Below are 16,454 nucleotides of genomic sequence, written 5' to 3'. Positions count from 1 at the left end.
GCGTACAAGTTGACGTGAACTGTAAGAATGTCCAGCATTTATGATTTACGAAGCAGTTCATCATTTTCCTTCCGGCACAATTGCCAGAATACACATTTATTTGATAGATTTATGCCTTATGCACACGTCCGTATTCTGGTCCGTATTTAGACGAAGCAGAAAAATGGAAAACAGGTGTGAACATAGCCTTATTGTGACATTCTGTACATCGCAGTAGTTGTGTGGAGAGATTCAGTTGTGAATACTTTTTAGCTGGCAATCGTTTTCTCCATACAATATAGAACATTACAGGTTAATTTGAAATAACAAGTCTCATGCATACAGGTAGCTGACTATTTGATGGGGGGTATACATGCAGGTGTAACCCAGTGAAAAATGATTGTGGGGCACTTGTTGCCCCTTACCAGTACAATACAGTGTGCTGTATCTCAGTCATCCTAAAATTCCTATGCAGGTACTTAAAGGGAATGTGTTGCCAGAAAAACATGTATTTTTTTTTTTTATTAAACATTTAGTGTGTAGGTGATTAAACATTGTTCAAATTTTTTTTATTTTTTTCACGAGTCAGGAAATATTATAAATTAGATTCTAATTTATAATATTTCCCATTGCTGGTCACTAGATGGAGCTATTCCCAAAATTGCAGCATTGCAAAATTGGGTAAAAAGCCCTCGCTCTAGTGAGCTCTCAGCATCCCCCCCTCCTTTATCCTGGCTAGTGCCGGGATAAACGAGGGGTTTGAACGGTCTAACCTCCTACACTGTGTGTTGCCATTTTTTGAGCTAACACACAGTGTAGAAGGTTAACATACAGTAGTAAACGTACACAAACACGAACATACATTGAAATCTCTTACCTGCTCCTGCCGCCGCGGCTCCCTCCGGCCCGTCCGCTCCGTCTGCTGCCGCTGGTACAAGTGCACAAGTCCGGAAGCCGCGACCGGAAGTAGTAATCTTACTGTCCGGCCGCGACTTCCGGTCCACAGGAAAATGGCGCCGGACGGCGCCAATTTCAAATTGGACTGTGTGGGAGCGGCGCATGCGCAGTTCCCACACAGACGGCGTACACAGAAGTGGATGGGACGGGAGCCGTTCGCAGTCCCTATGGGACTGTGGCTGCCGTATTCCATGTCTGTATGTGTCGTTAATCGACACATACAGAAATGGAACAAAAAATGGCAGCCCCCATAGGGAAGAAAAAGTGTAAAAATAAGAAAAAGTAAAACACAAACACACAAATAAATATAAACGTTTTTAATAAAGCACTAACATCTTTAACATATGAATTTTTTTTTTTGTGATGACACTGTTCCTTTAACCCCTTAATGACCGCCGATACGTCTTTTTACGGCGGTCATTAGTGGGCTTTATTCTAGAGCGCCGCCAAACTACGTCGCTGCTGTAGAATAAAGTAAACAGAGCAGGGAGCCGTGAAATCTCCCTGCTCTCAGCTGCCAGAAGCAGCTGAGGGCTGGGGGCGTCCCTGCTCTGCCGGGTGAGATCGATATTAGTATCGATCTCACCTGTTTAACCCTTCAGATGCGGTGCACAATAGCGAGCACCGCATCTGAATGGTTTTGGAGAGAGGGAGGGAGCTCCCTCTCATCTCACTGACACCCGGCGTCACTGTGTCTTCTATGGCAGCCGGGGGTCTAATAAAGACCCCCAGGTCTGCCTGCAGCGAATGCCTGCTAGATCATGCCGCAGGCATGACCTAGCAGATGCCTGTCCGTTTTAAACGGACAGGCAGTAATACACTGCAATACAAAAGTATTGCAGTGTATTATAATAGCGATCGGAGGATAGGGAAGTCCCCTAGTGGGACTAGTAAAAAAGTAAAAAAGTTTAATAAAGTTAATTTTAAAAAAAAGTGAAAAAAAAAAAATGAAAAACCCAGCTTTTTCCCTTACAAAATGCTTTACTATTAAAAAAAACTACAATAAAGCAAAAAAGTTACACATATTTGGTATCGCCGCGTCCGTAACGACCCCGACTATAAAGCTGTTACATTATTTAACCCGCACTGTGAACGCCGTAAAAAATAAAATAAAAAACAATGGAAAAATTGCTGTTTTCTGTTACTCCTGACTTAAAAAAAATGTGATAGAAAGTGATCAAAAAGTCGCATCTACTCTCAAATGGTACCAATAAAAACTGCAAGTCGTCCCGCAAAAAACAAGACCTTATACAGCTATGCCGACGCAAAAATAAAAAAGTTACAGCTCTTCGAATGTGACAATGGAAAAATCTAAAAAATGGCTTGGACATTAGGGCCCAGAATGCCAGCAGGGGGAAGGGGTTAATATAGCTTCATGGGATTCAACAATGGAATACCCCCATTGCTTTTTGGTCAGAAACCAAATGTGTTCAAAACCTTATACTTGGTATGGTGAGGTTGTTTAGTTCCGCTTTAAGACAGTCGTAATAAGCATTTTAACGTCAGTATTGGGGCCATATTACCCGGACCCCTGTGATTCTTCTGATCTTAGATCAACATAGAATATTCTCCTCTTCCCTTTCTCCAAAAAGTAGCTTTATCCTGCACATCGAACTTTCCTTTAAAAAATAAAAATAATGCAATAGGTATCCACTGAAAAGGACAGTTTGGGATCTGTGTGGTGTGGCCGAGGTGCTAAAAATCAACAGCATGGGGTATAAGGGTATGTTCACACGCAGTGAGCAAAAAACGTCTGAAAATACGGAGCAGTGTTCAGGCGAAAACAGCTCCTGATTTTCAGACGGTTTTTAAACAACTCGCGTTTTTTACGACTGTTTTTGGAGCGGTTTTTCAATGGAGTCAATGAAAAACTCCAAGAAATGTCTGGCACTTCTTTTGACGAGCCGTCTTATTTGACAGTAACGTGTAAAATAAAGGAACAGAACGTCGTAATTCCCATTGAAAGCAATGGGTAGATGTTTGTAGACGTAATGGAGCCGTTTTTTCAGGCGTAAAACGCCCGAATTATGTCTGAAAACAGTGCGTGTGAACATACCCGTGCTGGGAATTTGCAAGCTTTTGCATTTCTCGATGTCAGCGCAGTTTTTGCAGGTAAAATAACAAAGTAAATACATTTAGAAGTTTTCCCCTAAATGTTATACTAACCAGATGAAAAAGGACATTTATGGGGATTGAGTTGAGCATAAAATGACATACACTTCTCTTTGGCTGCCAGGCAATTTCTCATTTTCCCTTGTGAGCCACGCAGCTATAGAGAAAGAGTATAACATGGATCACCTTCTATTGCTGTAGCAACTTAAAGAGGCTCTGTCACCAGATTATGAGTGCCCTATCTCCTACATAATCTGATCGGCGCTGTAATGTAGGGGACAGTGGTTTTTATTTTGAAAAACAATCATTTTTGAGCAAGTTATGAGCAATTTTAGATTTATGCTAATTAGTTTCTTAATGACCAAATGGGCATGTTTTTACTTTTTACCAACTGGGCGTTGTAAAGAGAAGTGTATGACGCTGACCAATCCGTGACCAATCAGCGTCACACTTCTCATTGTTCCAGCCCATTTTTACAGCGTGATTGTGCAGTGAAAGAAGCTGGGCTGGAACAATGAGAAGTGTATGACGCTGATTGGTCCGCCTCATACACTTCTGTACAGCACCCACTTGGTCAAAAGTAAAAACACGCCCAGTACATCTAAAATTGTTCCTAACTTGCTCAAAAATAATAGTTTTTCAAAATAAAAACACTTATCTACATTACAGCACTGATCACATTATGTAGGAGATAGGGCATTTATAATCGGGTGACAGCCTCTTTAACTAAGCCCAAGCCTTTATCGTCAGAGGACACTTTTATTTTTTAAATCCTAAGGCGGGATTCACACGACCGGGTCGTTCCCGAGTGTCGGCCGGTAAAATCGGCCATTTTGCCCGGCCGGTTTGCATTCGGTTTTGCATCCGTGCCGGGCAGATCCGGACAGTGACATCAGCGGCAACTCCTGAAGGGGAATCCCCATGTGTTCGGGGATTCCGCTTCAGGAGTTTCCCCTGATGTCACTGCCCAGATATGGACAGAGACATCAAGCGCTCTGTCCAGGAGCGGAATCCCCGAAAACACGGGGATTCCGCTCCTTCAAGGAGCTAAAGTGCGGCTAGCACATAGCAGAGCGGGGAGATACCTCCCTGCTCTGCTATAGTGGCGTCGCTGCAGTAGTAGTAGCAGCTGCTAGCGGCGCCATCGAAGGTGTCGCCGGGCCAGGGTGCTTTTCAAGCAGGGGAAGAGAGCCAGCGCTGTGAGGAGGAGGAGGAGGAGGAGATAGAGCGCAGGCTCCGGAAAACCCGGCCATCACTCGGGACACATCACGGTGATGGCCGTGTATTACCCGGCCCCATAGACTTCTATGGGGGCCGGGTACCCGGGCGAAGATAGAGCATGTCCTATTTTTTGACGGCCGGTTTTTCCGGCCGTCAAAAAATCGGCCGTGTGAATAGCCCCATTAGGGGTCTATTATTCCTAATGCAGCCGGGTGCCGGCCGGTTTATGAACGGCCGGCACCCGGCCGGGAAACCCTGCCGTGTGAATGAGGCCTAAGCCATCCCTGTATTTTTTGTGTCCCCCCCCCCCCCCCCCACCATCCTAAATAATTGCTAACTTTCTTTGTATTGTAATGCCCCATCGAGGATAAACTCCAAGCTGGGTTATCACTTTAATAGATATAGCTGGGTGGAGTTTTAATTCTGCAGATTTACAAAACTGTTTTGTAGACGAAACCAGGAAGGAAATTTGACCTTTCTGGTTGTGCTAGCGAGGATCTCTCCTCACTCCTGCTTCTATGGTCACTGTAAGTTATGGGATGTTTTCTTGCTTCTGATCTGCTTTATATATAATGTGTATATTTCTTCACTCTGAATTTTTACTCTACTCTAGAGTTAGACTCCTCTACTAGTTATGCTTTTAAATACTTACGAACATTTCCTTACTACCAAAATTGGATTTGCTTGAGCCCTGGCCACAAGCACAGTCCGTATATGTGTTCTCAAGCTGTGTGTGTCCATAGTAAAACCGTGTAAAATTGTTTTTTCTTAAGTTACTGGCTCGTGTGCAAGCTCTAATCACATCTCCTGCCTTTATCCTACAAATTCAGGAAACGCATACATTCCACTGAGTACTATAGATTCCTCACGTCCTTCCCTGCTAAAGTCTTTCCTTTTCCATTTGTAACTCACTGCACTTTGTATTCTCATGATGAGACAGCATTTCAAGGAGTTTTGAGGTTGTACTTGTGCAAGCGCGTGTGTGTGTAGTCAGAATAGATTATGCACTTCTGACTATTGCAGATATTCCTTTTTATTTTATTATACGTCTAATCTATTCAGATAGCTACACCTCGGTGTACTAACAATTTTAGCGCTATTAATTTCTTCCCATGTCCGAAAAGCCCCAGGTTAAAAACTGCTTAACCCTTTCAGGACTAGACTAATTTTAGTTTTTATCCTTAAGTTCCCCCCCACCGCCTTCCAACTTTTTTTATTTTCGTTGACAGTCATATGAGGGCTTAATTTTTAAGGGACAAATTGTACTTTCTGATGGTGCTGTTTAATATTGTGTGTGATGTACTTGGAAGCTGTAAAAAAAAATTCAGAATGGGGTGGAATTGGAAAAAAACAGCAGTTCCGCCATTTTTCTTATGGGTTTAGTTTTTACGGTGTTCACTTTACGGTAAAAGTGTCACATTACCTTTTATTCTGCGCGTGAGTGCAATCACGTTGATACCAAATTGATACAGTTTTAACGCTTTAGTACCTCTAAAAAAAAATAACAATTGAAAGAATTGTTTTTTGTTTTTTTTTTTGCATCGCCAGATTGTGAACCCCGTAACATTTGGATTTTGCGTAAGATGTCTTTTTTGTGCATAGAAAGATGTAGTTTTTATTCATACCTTTTTGGAGAATGTCGGCATTTCAATCACTTTTTATTCAATTTTTTTTTGGGGGGGGGGTTGAAGTGGCAAAAAAAAAACCTGATTCGGCCATTTTTACCTTTTTTTCCCTGCTACGATGTTCACCGTATTGGATAAACATTTTTATAGTTTGGGCATTTTGGGAAGCGGGCACACCTAATGTGCTGCTTGTTTTTTGTTTTATTTTTATGAGTGCTTTTGAATTTTTTATATTTTTATTTTATTTAAACTTTTTTTTATTTAGCCCCCCCTTAGGTGTCTCGAACCTGCGATCACTTATGCCACAAACTGAAGTATTGCAGTCTATGGATAAATCAGTGCATTGCTATTGAGACCTGCCCTAGGCAGGTCTCAATAGCAATCTTCCTATAGCAGGGCTGGGAGCGTCCAGAAGGCTCCCAGCTGCTAGAGGAATACAAAGACTCCCGCAATCTCGCCGCACGGGAGCTGGTGACCGGCCCCAAAGTGAAAGGGGCAGTAGTCACATCTGACACCGGCATCTGAGGGGTGAAATGCTTGCGATCAGAAATTTTACACCGCAAAGACCCGGCGGCTATGGCGCCGCTCTGCTTCCGAGTGGGCGCCATATTTATATACCCTTTCCTGACGTAAATCGCTGGTGGAGCGACGGGAAAGGGTTAACATATAATATATTAAGGCTTTAGATCATGTGGAAACTTCTTTGCATTGTTTTACTTGAACCGGACAAACATCATTGTCCTGCTGATGAATTCTGTTAACCCTTTATGTCGGTTAACACACTGCAGTAATTATGTAAGTTAGTCATATGCCTGATTTGTGTTTTGGCTGTAATGTCTCTTTACTGACGTGGCTTTTCACGGTTTGTTGGATATGATCCAGGAATACTATGTCCCCCTCAGGTTGTTTGTTCCACCCTATGTCCCCAGGTGGGTGCCAACGTCTCTACGGTATCCAAGTGATAAACAGGTTTTAGTCTTTCACCTGCCTTTTTTTTAAAGCTTGCCAGCTGAACTCTAGGGAGCAAGAACCTAAAAAATAAATAGATATTTGCAGTGTGGCTGACGTGGCGTTTTATTGTTTCTGTTCCACTTCTGGGTTACTCATAGATATTAAGGATGAAAAGCCTGGTGCTCCAAAAGATCTCATTAGTCACTCCTAAATTTGCAAACAAAAAAAACCCGTAAAAATTGCAATTGTTCTCTTAGAAAGTGTGATAATCCGTCCGAGATTTGTTTTTTCTTCGTTGCAATATAATGTGGAATATCTGAAGCAGAAGCCAAGTTGTTCCTCTTATTAAAAAGAAAAAGGGGGGCAGATTTGAACTTTTTTATATTTTTGGATTTCATCCTAAAACCGCATGATGCGTATTACGTGCGAGTTTGCCACACAGATTTTCCTGCTGCAATTTTGCAGCATAATACAGTACCAGCAAAGTAAATTAGATTTCAAGTAATCTCATCCACACGTTGCAGAATTTTCCCACATGCAAATTCGCCATTGGTTTTAAAATCCACAGCATGTTGATTTCTCTTGCGTTTTTCATCACAATTGTTTCTGACAAGTCTATTAACCCTATAGTGACCGCCAATATGCCTTTTCACGGCGGCCACTAACGGGCTTTATTCTGATGCAAACGCCTTTTCACGGCGCTGCATCAGAATAAATCTGCGGGGTCGGGACCAGTTAAAACTCCGTTCTCGGCTACCAGATGTAACTTGGGGCGGCGCTGCTCGAGCAGGCGGATCGAAATCTGCCCGTTTAACCCCTTAGATGCGGTGCTCAATAGCGAGTGCAGCATCTAAGGCTGAGTTCACACAGTTTTTTGCAGCCATTTGCCGCGTTTTTCGCTCGTGCCCGTTGAGCGCCACTGGCAAAAACGCCGCTAAATACACTTTCTCTGCCTTTCGTTGAGGTCAATGGGAGGTCAGAGGCGTAAAGGCCCGAGGATAGGGCATGTCGCGGCATTTTCTCACAAGCGTTTTTACCGCTCGCGGGGAAAAAACATGCCCGCCTCCCATTGAAATCAATGGGAGGCATTTTCGGCCGTTTTTCGGCACGGTTTCCGCGTCAGTGTCAAAAAAAACTCTGTGTGAACTGGGCTTTAGTGGTTTTGGAGAGAGGGAGGGAGCTCTCACCCTACTGGCCCTACTGGCACCATGCTATGAGATTGCAGGGTGCCAGTGTCTTCTATGGCAGCTGGGGGCCTAGTAAAGTGGATGCCTGCTAGGCCATGCCTCAGGCATGACCTAGCAGATGCCTGTCCGTTGTAAATGGACAGGCAGTAATAAACTGCAATACAGAAGTATTGCAGTGTGTTATAAGGTTATATTCACACGACTTATTTTCGTCCGTTTTTCGGACTGGAAAATAAGAAGCAGAACAGCTCCAAACATCTGCCCATTGATTTCAATTGGAAAAACGGCATCCTGTTCCAACGGGCCGTTTTTTTTTTTACGTGACCATTTTTCAAAACGGCCGCAGGTCACTTCTTGGGACGTTTTTGGAGCCGTTTTTCATACTCTATTGAAAACGGCCGCGAAAACCGCGAGTGGCTTAATAAACGTTGGAAAATCAGGAGCTGGTTTCCCTTGAAAACAGCTCCGTATTTTCAGACGTTTTTGGTTAAGCGTGTGAACATACCCTAAAAGTGATCGGACGATCGCATAGTGAAGTCCACTAGTGGGACTAGTAGAAAAAGTAAAATGAAAGTGTAATAAAATTATTAATAAAGAAGTGAAAAAATAAAAAAAACACACTTTCCCCTTACAAAATGCTTTATTATGAAAAAAAAAAAGGCTGCGTCCATAAGGACACAAACTATAAAGCTATTGTGTTATTTAAGCCGCTCGACAAACGCTGTAAAAAAATAAAATTAAAAATAAAAACAATGCCAGAATTGCTGTTTTATGTTCATCCTGCCTTCAAAAATCATGTGATAAAAGGTGATCAAAAAGTCGCATGTACTCCAAAATGGTACCGATAAAAACTACAAGTTGTCCCGCAAAAAAAAAAAAAACTCATACAGCTGCATCGGCGGAAAAATAAAAAAGGTATGGCTCTTCAAATATGGAGACACAAAAACACATAATTTTGAGAAAAAAAAGTTTTTACTGTGTAAAAGTAGTAAAACATAAGAAAGCTATATAAATTTGGTATTGTTGCAATCATAACAACCCGCTCAATAAAGGGTCATCACCCGCGAAATTGCTGTGTTTTTTTCCATTACGCCCCAAAAAAAGTTAATAAAAGTTCATCAATAAATTTAGATGTACTCCAAAATCTAACTCTTGGAATGCAGCGATGGAAAAACGTAACAAATAACTTGGTCATCAAGGTTTAAAATAGGCTGGTCACTAAGGGGTTAAACACACCAAGATCAGCACACCTGTTTCCGCATCAAAATCTGCATAGTTCTCATTTAAAGAGGCTCTGTCACCAGATTTTGCAACCCCTATCTAAGATCGACTTACCTGCAAACGCTGATGCTGCTGCAGAATCAGCTGTAGCCTCTGGTGCCGATGTGGCCGTCACGATGCAGGACCTGTGAGTGACGTCACAGATCTGCACTGTCACAAGCTGGGCGTTCTGAAGAGAAGAGGATGTTACTTCTCATCAGAGCGCCCAGCTAGTGAAAGTATTAAAAACGCCCCGATGTACGCACATAATACACGCCCACTTGGACTTGTACTTTTAAACACACCCACTTGGACTTTTGCAAGCCTCATTTGCATAACTACAAAAATGGTCATAACTTGGCCAAAAATGCTCGTTTTTTTAAAATAAAAACGTTACTGTAATCTACATTGCAGCGCCTATCTGCTGCAATAGCAGATAGGGGTTGCAAAATCTGGTGACAGAGCCTCTTTAAATCAATGGTGTAATGCGTGGATATTCTGGTTCCTCCACTGTCTAATAAATGGGGCTCCTGATTGGGGAAGCCTTTTTTAATATATTTTACAAGAAATATCACGTAATGATAAGTTAATATTTACTAGTTTGGGGACTGGGACAGTCAAACCTAGAACATTTATTGGAGCCTGAAGGCCTTGGCGACATGTCAAGTACTATTATGCTGCTGCTGCCCAGGCGTTTAGTGCATTGTCATGTAACTGTACTTGACGGTGATGGAGCAGGCTCAGAAGCCCTTACGCAGTTTCGGCGATGCAATAATTAAAAAAAGTTATGACTCTTAGAATATGGTGGCACAAAGTACACTATTTAAAAAATAAAGTCGTTAATTTTTTTGTGTGGTAACGCTGTAAAACAATAAAAAAATATATACATATGGTATCGAACCGCAGAATAAAGTCAATCTCATTTATAGTGCTTGGTGAATGCCAAAAAAAAACATAAAGAAACAATACCAGTATTTCTGAATTTTGGTTACTTTACTTCTAAATTTTTTTTTAAAAAGTGATCAAAAAGTCTTATGTACCCCAAAATGGTACCAATGAAATCTACAGATTGTCCTGCAAGAAATAAGCCCTCACACAGCTCCGTTGACGAAAACGTTATGGTGGATAAGATTGGGCACCATTCATCAGTGTGACACTGGCCACACTTCTATGAATTATTTATTTACTACATTATTATACCCTCTTATTATGCCTTAATGAACTCCGCACAGCTTACTTATCCCCCTACATTATAAACTGAAATACCAGCAAAACGCCAAACCGAGAAATACTACCAAGCAACATCTGCGCTCCAAAAACCAAGTGGCTCTCCCTCCCTTCTGAACCCTACAGTGTGCCCAAATGTCCGTTTACATCCACATATATGGCATCCCATACCAGGGAGAACCCGCTTAGCAGTTTGAGATATTTGTCTTCAGTGGCACAAACTGGGCACCACATATTATGTACTAAAATGGCATATCAGTGGAAAATTGCACTATCTGCTGCGCATAAATTCCTTCTTGATAAATGCCTTGAGTGGTGTAGTTTTCTATATCGCGTCACTCCTTGGGGGGGGGGGGGGGGGGGGTTTGTTTCACTCTTTGACCTCGGAGTCCTGCAATTATGGGCCAATGCTGTGAAAATCTCCAAAATATGACTCAAATGGTCATGGTGCTCTTTCACTTCTGAGCCCTGTCATTTGTCCAGGCAAATGATAAATGCCTTGAGGGTTTAGTTCCCAAAATGGGGTTGCTTCTTTTGGGTTTCCACTGTGCTCTGGTACCTCATTGGCTTTATAAATGTGGCATGGTGCTCGAACAGCAGTCTAGAAAAATGTGAGCTCCAAATGGCCCTCATTTTCGGAGCCCTGCAATGTACCCAAACAGCAGTTTACGACCACATGTATTTTGGGGTGTTATTTTTTTTTTTTTTTTTTTTCTCCTACTTTCCCCTTGTTAAAGGAACAGTGTCATCACAAATAATTTTTTTATATGTTAAAGATGTTAGTGCTTTAATAAAAGCGTTTATATTCATTTGTGTGTTTGTGTTTTACTGTTTCTTATTTTTACACTTTTTCTTCCCTATGGGGGCTGCCATTTTTTGTTCCATTTCTGTGTGTGTCGATTAACGACACACACAGACATGGAATACGGCAGCCACAGTCCCATAGGGACTGCGAACGGCTCCCGTCCCATTGACTGCCGTGTACGGCGTCTGTGTGGGAACTGCGCATGCGCCGCTCCCACACAGTCCTATTCGAAATTGGCGCCGTCCGGCGCCATTTTCCTGTGGACCGGAAGTCGCGGCCGGACAGTAATATTACTACTTCCGGTCGCGGCTTCCGGACTTGTGCACATGGAACAGCGGCAGCAAACGGAGCGGACGGGCCGGAGGGAGCCGCGGCGGCAGGAGCAGGTAAGAGATTTCAATGTATGTTAGTGTTTGTGTGTGTGTTTACTACTGTATGTAAACCTACTACACTGTGGGTTACCTCAAAAAATGGCGACACACAGTGTAGGAGGTTAAACCTTTCAAACCCCTCGTTTATCCCGGCACTAGCCAGGATAAAGGAGGGGGGGATGCTGAGAGCTCACTAGAGCGAGGGCTTTTAACCCAATGTTGCAATGCTGCAATTTTGGGAACTAGCTCCATCTAGTGACCAAAAATGGGTAGTATTCTAAATTAGAAAAAATTTATAATATTTCCTGACTCGCGAAAAAAATAAAACAAATTTGAACAATGTTTAATCACCCACACACTAAATGTTTAATTTTTAAAAAAAAAACATGTTTTTCTGGCAACACATTCCCTTTAAAAGGAAAAATTGGGAGCTAAATCTAGACTTTTTTGGAAAAAATAAAATTTTACATTTTCACTGCCTATTTCGAATAAAATCTAGGAAACATCTGTTGGGTCAAAATGCTCACTACACCCCTAGATGAATATCCTGAGGGGTGTAATTTTCAAAATTGAGTCAATTCTCAGGGGTTTCTACTGTACTCGTACCTCAGGGGTTCTGCAAATGTGACATGGTGCCTAAAAAAACAATCCTGCAACATAGCTCTACTGACTTTGAGCCCTGCCTTGTGTCCGAACAGCAGTTTAAAATCACATATGGGGTATTGTCGTTCTCTGGAGAGATTTGCCTTACAAATGATTTTTATTTTTTTCTCCTTTTATCCCTTGTAAAAATGAAAATTCTACAATTTAGTGGGGAAAAAAATTAGGTTTTCATTTTCACGGCCTAATTCCAATAAGTTCTGCAAAGGACCTGTTAGGTCTTAAATGCTCTCTATACCCCTATATAGATTGAGGGTTGTAGTTTGCCAAATGGGGTCACTTTTGGGGGGCTCTCTCTATTTTGGTCCCACAGGGGCTTTGCAAATGCAACATTTCACCCGAAAACCATTCCAGCAAAATTTGAGCTCCAAATGGTGCTCCTTTTTTTTTTTTTTTTTTTCAGAGCCCTGCCATGTGTGTGCCCAAACAGCAGTTTATGACCACATATTGGTTTACAAATTTTAGGGAGCTTTTTCTTTTAATTTTTTTTTTTAAATTTGGTCATTAAGAAACGAATTAGCATAAATCTAAAATTGTTCATAACTTGCTCAAAAATGATCATTTTTCAAAATAAAAACCACTGTTGTCCTCTACATTACAGCGCCGATCAGACTATGTAGGAGATAGGGCACTTATAATCTGGTGACAGAGCCTCTTTAAGGGGTGTAGTTTTCTAAGTGGAGTCACTATTCGGCTTTGCAAATGTGACATGGCACCCAAAAACCATTACAGCAAAATTTGAGCTACAAAAAGCCAAATGTCACTTCTTCTGAGCTCTTCCTGGTGTCTAAGGAGTAGTTAATGAGAACATATGGGGTATTGCCCTTCTCGGGAGAAACTTCTTTACAAAAGTTAAAGGTGCTTTTTCTCCTTTATTCCTTATTGAAGTTAAAAATCTAAGCTAAAAATTGAGAATTAAAACTTTGATTTAATTTCAATATATTTTGCAAAGAACTTGTGGGGTAAAATTGCTCACTATACCCCTAGATAAATTCCTTGGTAGGGGGGGTGTAGTTTCCAAAATGGTGTCTTTTTTTGGAGTGTTTCCACTGTTCTAGACCTTCAAACCTGACATGGTGCCTAAAATATGTTTTAATAAAAAGGAGGGCACTAGGTGCTCCTTTTGAAAAAAACAGCTCCAAAAAACGCCTCAAAAATATTTTTGATTTTTTGCATGTGAGCATACCCTAAGGCTAAGTTCACAGAGTTTTTTGCAGGCAGAAATCCGTTTGGAATTTTGAGGCAGATTTTGCTCTTCCGATTTTCGCAGCGTTTTTTGCCCACGGCCAAAAAGCCGCGAAATATGCTTTCTCTTTCTCCCATTGATGTCAATGGGAGGTCAGAGACGTAAACGCCCGAAGATAGGGCATGTCCCTTCTTTTTCCCGTGGGCCGTTTTTCTACTCGAGAAAAAAAAACACCTCCACCTCCCATTGAAATAAATGGGAGGCATTTTTGGCGCGGTTTCCGCATCAAACGTGTCCAAAAAACTCTGTGTGAACGGACCCTAACTGTAATCTGTTTACTAAAATGGAGCTGTTGTCTCTCCTGAAATGTCTGTATTAAATACTTATATTCCCCATAAAATAACAATTCTGGCGCATCTTTGCGGCTTCCATCATACACATTCGATTTAGATGGTATGTGTCAAAATCACTCTCCTTCAGGTTGTATCTGAAAACTGTCGATACTTCTTGTCCTACATATCACACTGTTCGGTTCATTTTAGTGACCTCTGTGAAAGTGAATTCTTTCTGTGCGTTGACTACTAGATTTGTTTTGGTACAGCTGTGCTCTCATAATAACTTACAGCGTAAGGAACCCGGGATTAGTAGAGATTAGTTCTTAAACAGGTGATAGTTTGTAAATATTTAATGGAACACTGGTTGTAAAATGGTCTCTTAAAAGGAAGGTGGTAACTTGACTAGTTCAGCTGTTAATTGTTTAACAGCAAACTAATCCACTTGACAAGTGACAGGAGGAGAATTATCTATCTATCTAATCGCTCTTACAGCCTTCTTGATGTTTTATATCTCCGTAACGGTTTGAACTCTTAACAGACTGTTTTAAAGAGGTTTTCTGACTTTGGCAAATTAATGTTATTTTTTTTCCCCATAATTAAAGTTGTACAGTTTTCAAATATATTTTCTTAATTAATTTCTCCGTTTTCAAGACCTCTGCTTATTGTTATTCAGTAGGAACACTAAGGCTGGGTTCACACTGAGTTTTTTGCAGGCGGAAAATCTGCCTCAAAATTGCGTTTGGAATTTTGAGGCAGATTTTCCTCTGCCTGCACACCAATTTTCGCAGTGTTTTTCGCCCACGGCCATTGAGCGCCGCGGGCATAAAACACAGTGAAATACGCTTTCTCTCCCTCCCATTGATGTCAATGGGAGGTCAGAGGCATAAACGTCCGAGATAGGGCATATCCCTTTTTCCCGCGAGCCGGTTTTTCCGCTAGTGGGGGGAAAAAAACGCCTCCGCCTCCCATTGAAATCAATGGGAGGTATTTTTGGACGTTTTGTGGCACGGTTTCTGCGTAAATGGACTTGTCAAAAAACTGTGTGAACTCCCCCCCCCCCCCCTTACTGTTTACCTACAGTGGTTAAAATTTTGTCCATGGTCATCTGATGGACACACAGGTGCACGGATCGTTACAGTATGTGTATCAGAGCTGTCTTATAACTGTCCCAGCACCTGTGTCCAACACATGACCATGGGCCAAATGTAAGACTTTTGACTTTAAAACGTTTTTTTTTTCTTGCTACACTGTTTTGTTTTTGTTGTTTTTTTAGTATGTAACCTGTGAACTTCTATTTTGCATAAATATTTATTTCTATGCTTTTCAAAATTCTGTTTTAGGTTGTTGTTCAAGGACTGCGTTGTGTCTTGAAAGATGTCCAAAAAGTCCAGGTCGGGATCATCCCGCTCCATTTCCCGCTCAAGATCTCGTTCATTCTCGAAGTCTAGATCCCGTTCAAGGTCCCTCTCACACTCTCGTAAGCGAAGGCACAGGTAAATGTTTTCACAAACTTTTTTGCAGAAGCAAGTTCATGTTTATTACAATGCTACATTACTTACATTAAAGAGTTCTTAAATTGTATGGTTAAAGTGCTCCCTCAAGTTACAATTTAAATTTGTACCGGGATTACCTATGAAAACTAGTAATTGGTTCCAAAGTCCCCAAAATAATAATAAAAAAAAAAAAAAGCAGATAACTATAAGTCAGAGCGCTGCTAGTTTTTATGTTGTGGTGTTTGAGTATCTTATGTAATATACATTGTGTTCAGTAGAAAATAGATTCGAGCCACCTGCAGCTGGTGTCCAAAAGAGAAGATTTTCCTGGCACAGGCAAAGTGCTGTACAGCAGGGCTGCTCTTTTTCGGGTGGGGCCTCATTAGTTGTAGTCCATGCAAAACCTTTAATAAGTTATTTTAATAACGAAGTAAGTAATTTTATCTTAAAATTTGTCTCCTCAACCCAATAGAAGGTGAAGAATGAGCACAAAATAAGCCAGTTATGTCACTGAGAGGCCTGTGTAGTTTATATATTTTTTTTTTTAAATTAAAACGGCCTTCTCAGCTCTGCCTCATCCAACACGTTCATTGGAGCAACACCTTTTTTTTGTGGTTTTATTTTTTGAGGTTTATAATGTCTGCAACTGTCTATAATAAACATTTGGAGAGTGAATTTAAAAAAATATTAAGCTAGCAGTAGGGGGGGGGGGGGGGGTTTCATAAAACTGGCATGTTTGTTAAAGGAAAACTTATCCGAGGAAATTCATAAAAAGACCTTTAGTGTACAAGAAAATAATTTGAAGACCTACTCTTATCGTGTCCTGTTAGATGAGGAATGATTTTCCCACAGGACAGAATATGATGCTTCCTTGGCAATAAATATAGGCCGTAATACAGCCATATGCATGAAGCTTAAATCATGAAATTCGTGATATGCACCTGACAGAAACTGGAAGGTGACATGCATTGGAAAAGTCTTTCCTATTCTCACAGGACTGGATGTAATTCTTTGGCACTGATTACATACATGGTCTTACCTGGATATAGATCTTTATACACTGATCCATGCAAGTTGCTGCGATA

At 41.3% G+C, this 16,454-nt stretch overlaps 1 protein-coding gene across 7 annotated transcripts in view; it reads left to right on the top strand.

Annotated features, from left to right (window-relative positions):
- The window catches only part of THRAP3 (thyroid hormone receptor associated protein 3), a 63,883-nt gene that overhangs the window by 16,219 nt on the left and 31,210 nt on the right, over positions 1 to 16,454 (top strand). For 6 of the 7 annotated variants that reach the window (XM_075853281.1, XM_075853278.1, XM_075853277.1 and 3 more), the window contains exon 3: positions 15,217 to 15,369. In XM_075853281.1, the coding sequence (XP_075709396.1) occupies positions 15,251 to 15,369 (119 nt within the window). In that variant the 5' untranslated portion in view covers positions 15,217 to 15,250. Of the gene's footprint in view, positions 1 to 4,718; positions 4,797 to 15,216; positions 15,370 to 16,454 lie in introns of those variants that run through there. The other variant, XM_075853279.1, reaches the window with a different exon arrangement.

The sequence above is a fragment of the Rhinoderma darwinii genome, chromosome 2 (assembly GCF_050947455.1).
Source record: "Rhinoderma darwinii isolate aRhiDar2 chromosome 2, aRhiDar2.hap1, whole genome shotgun sequence".
Taxonomy (NCBI): Eukaryota; Metazoa; Chordata; class Amphibia; order Anura; family Rhinodermatidae; genus Rhinoderma; species Rhinoderma darwinii.
The sequence above is the reverse complement of the archived record's forward strand: the minus strand, read 5'-3'. Positions and strand labels throughout refer to the sequence as shown.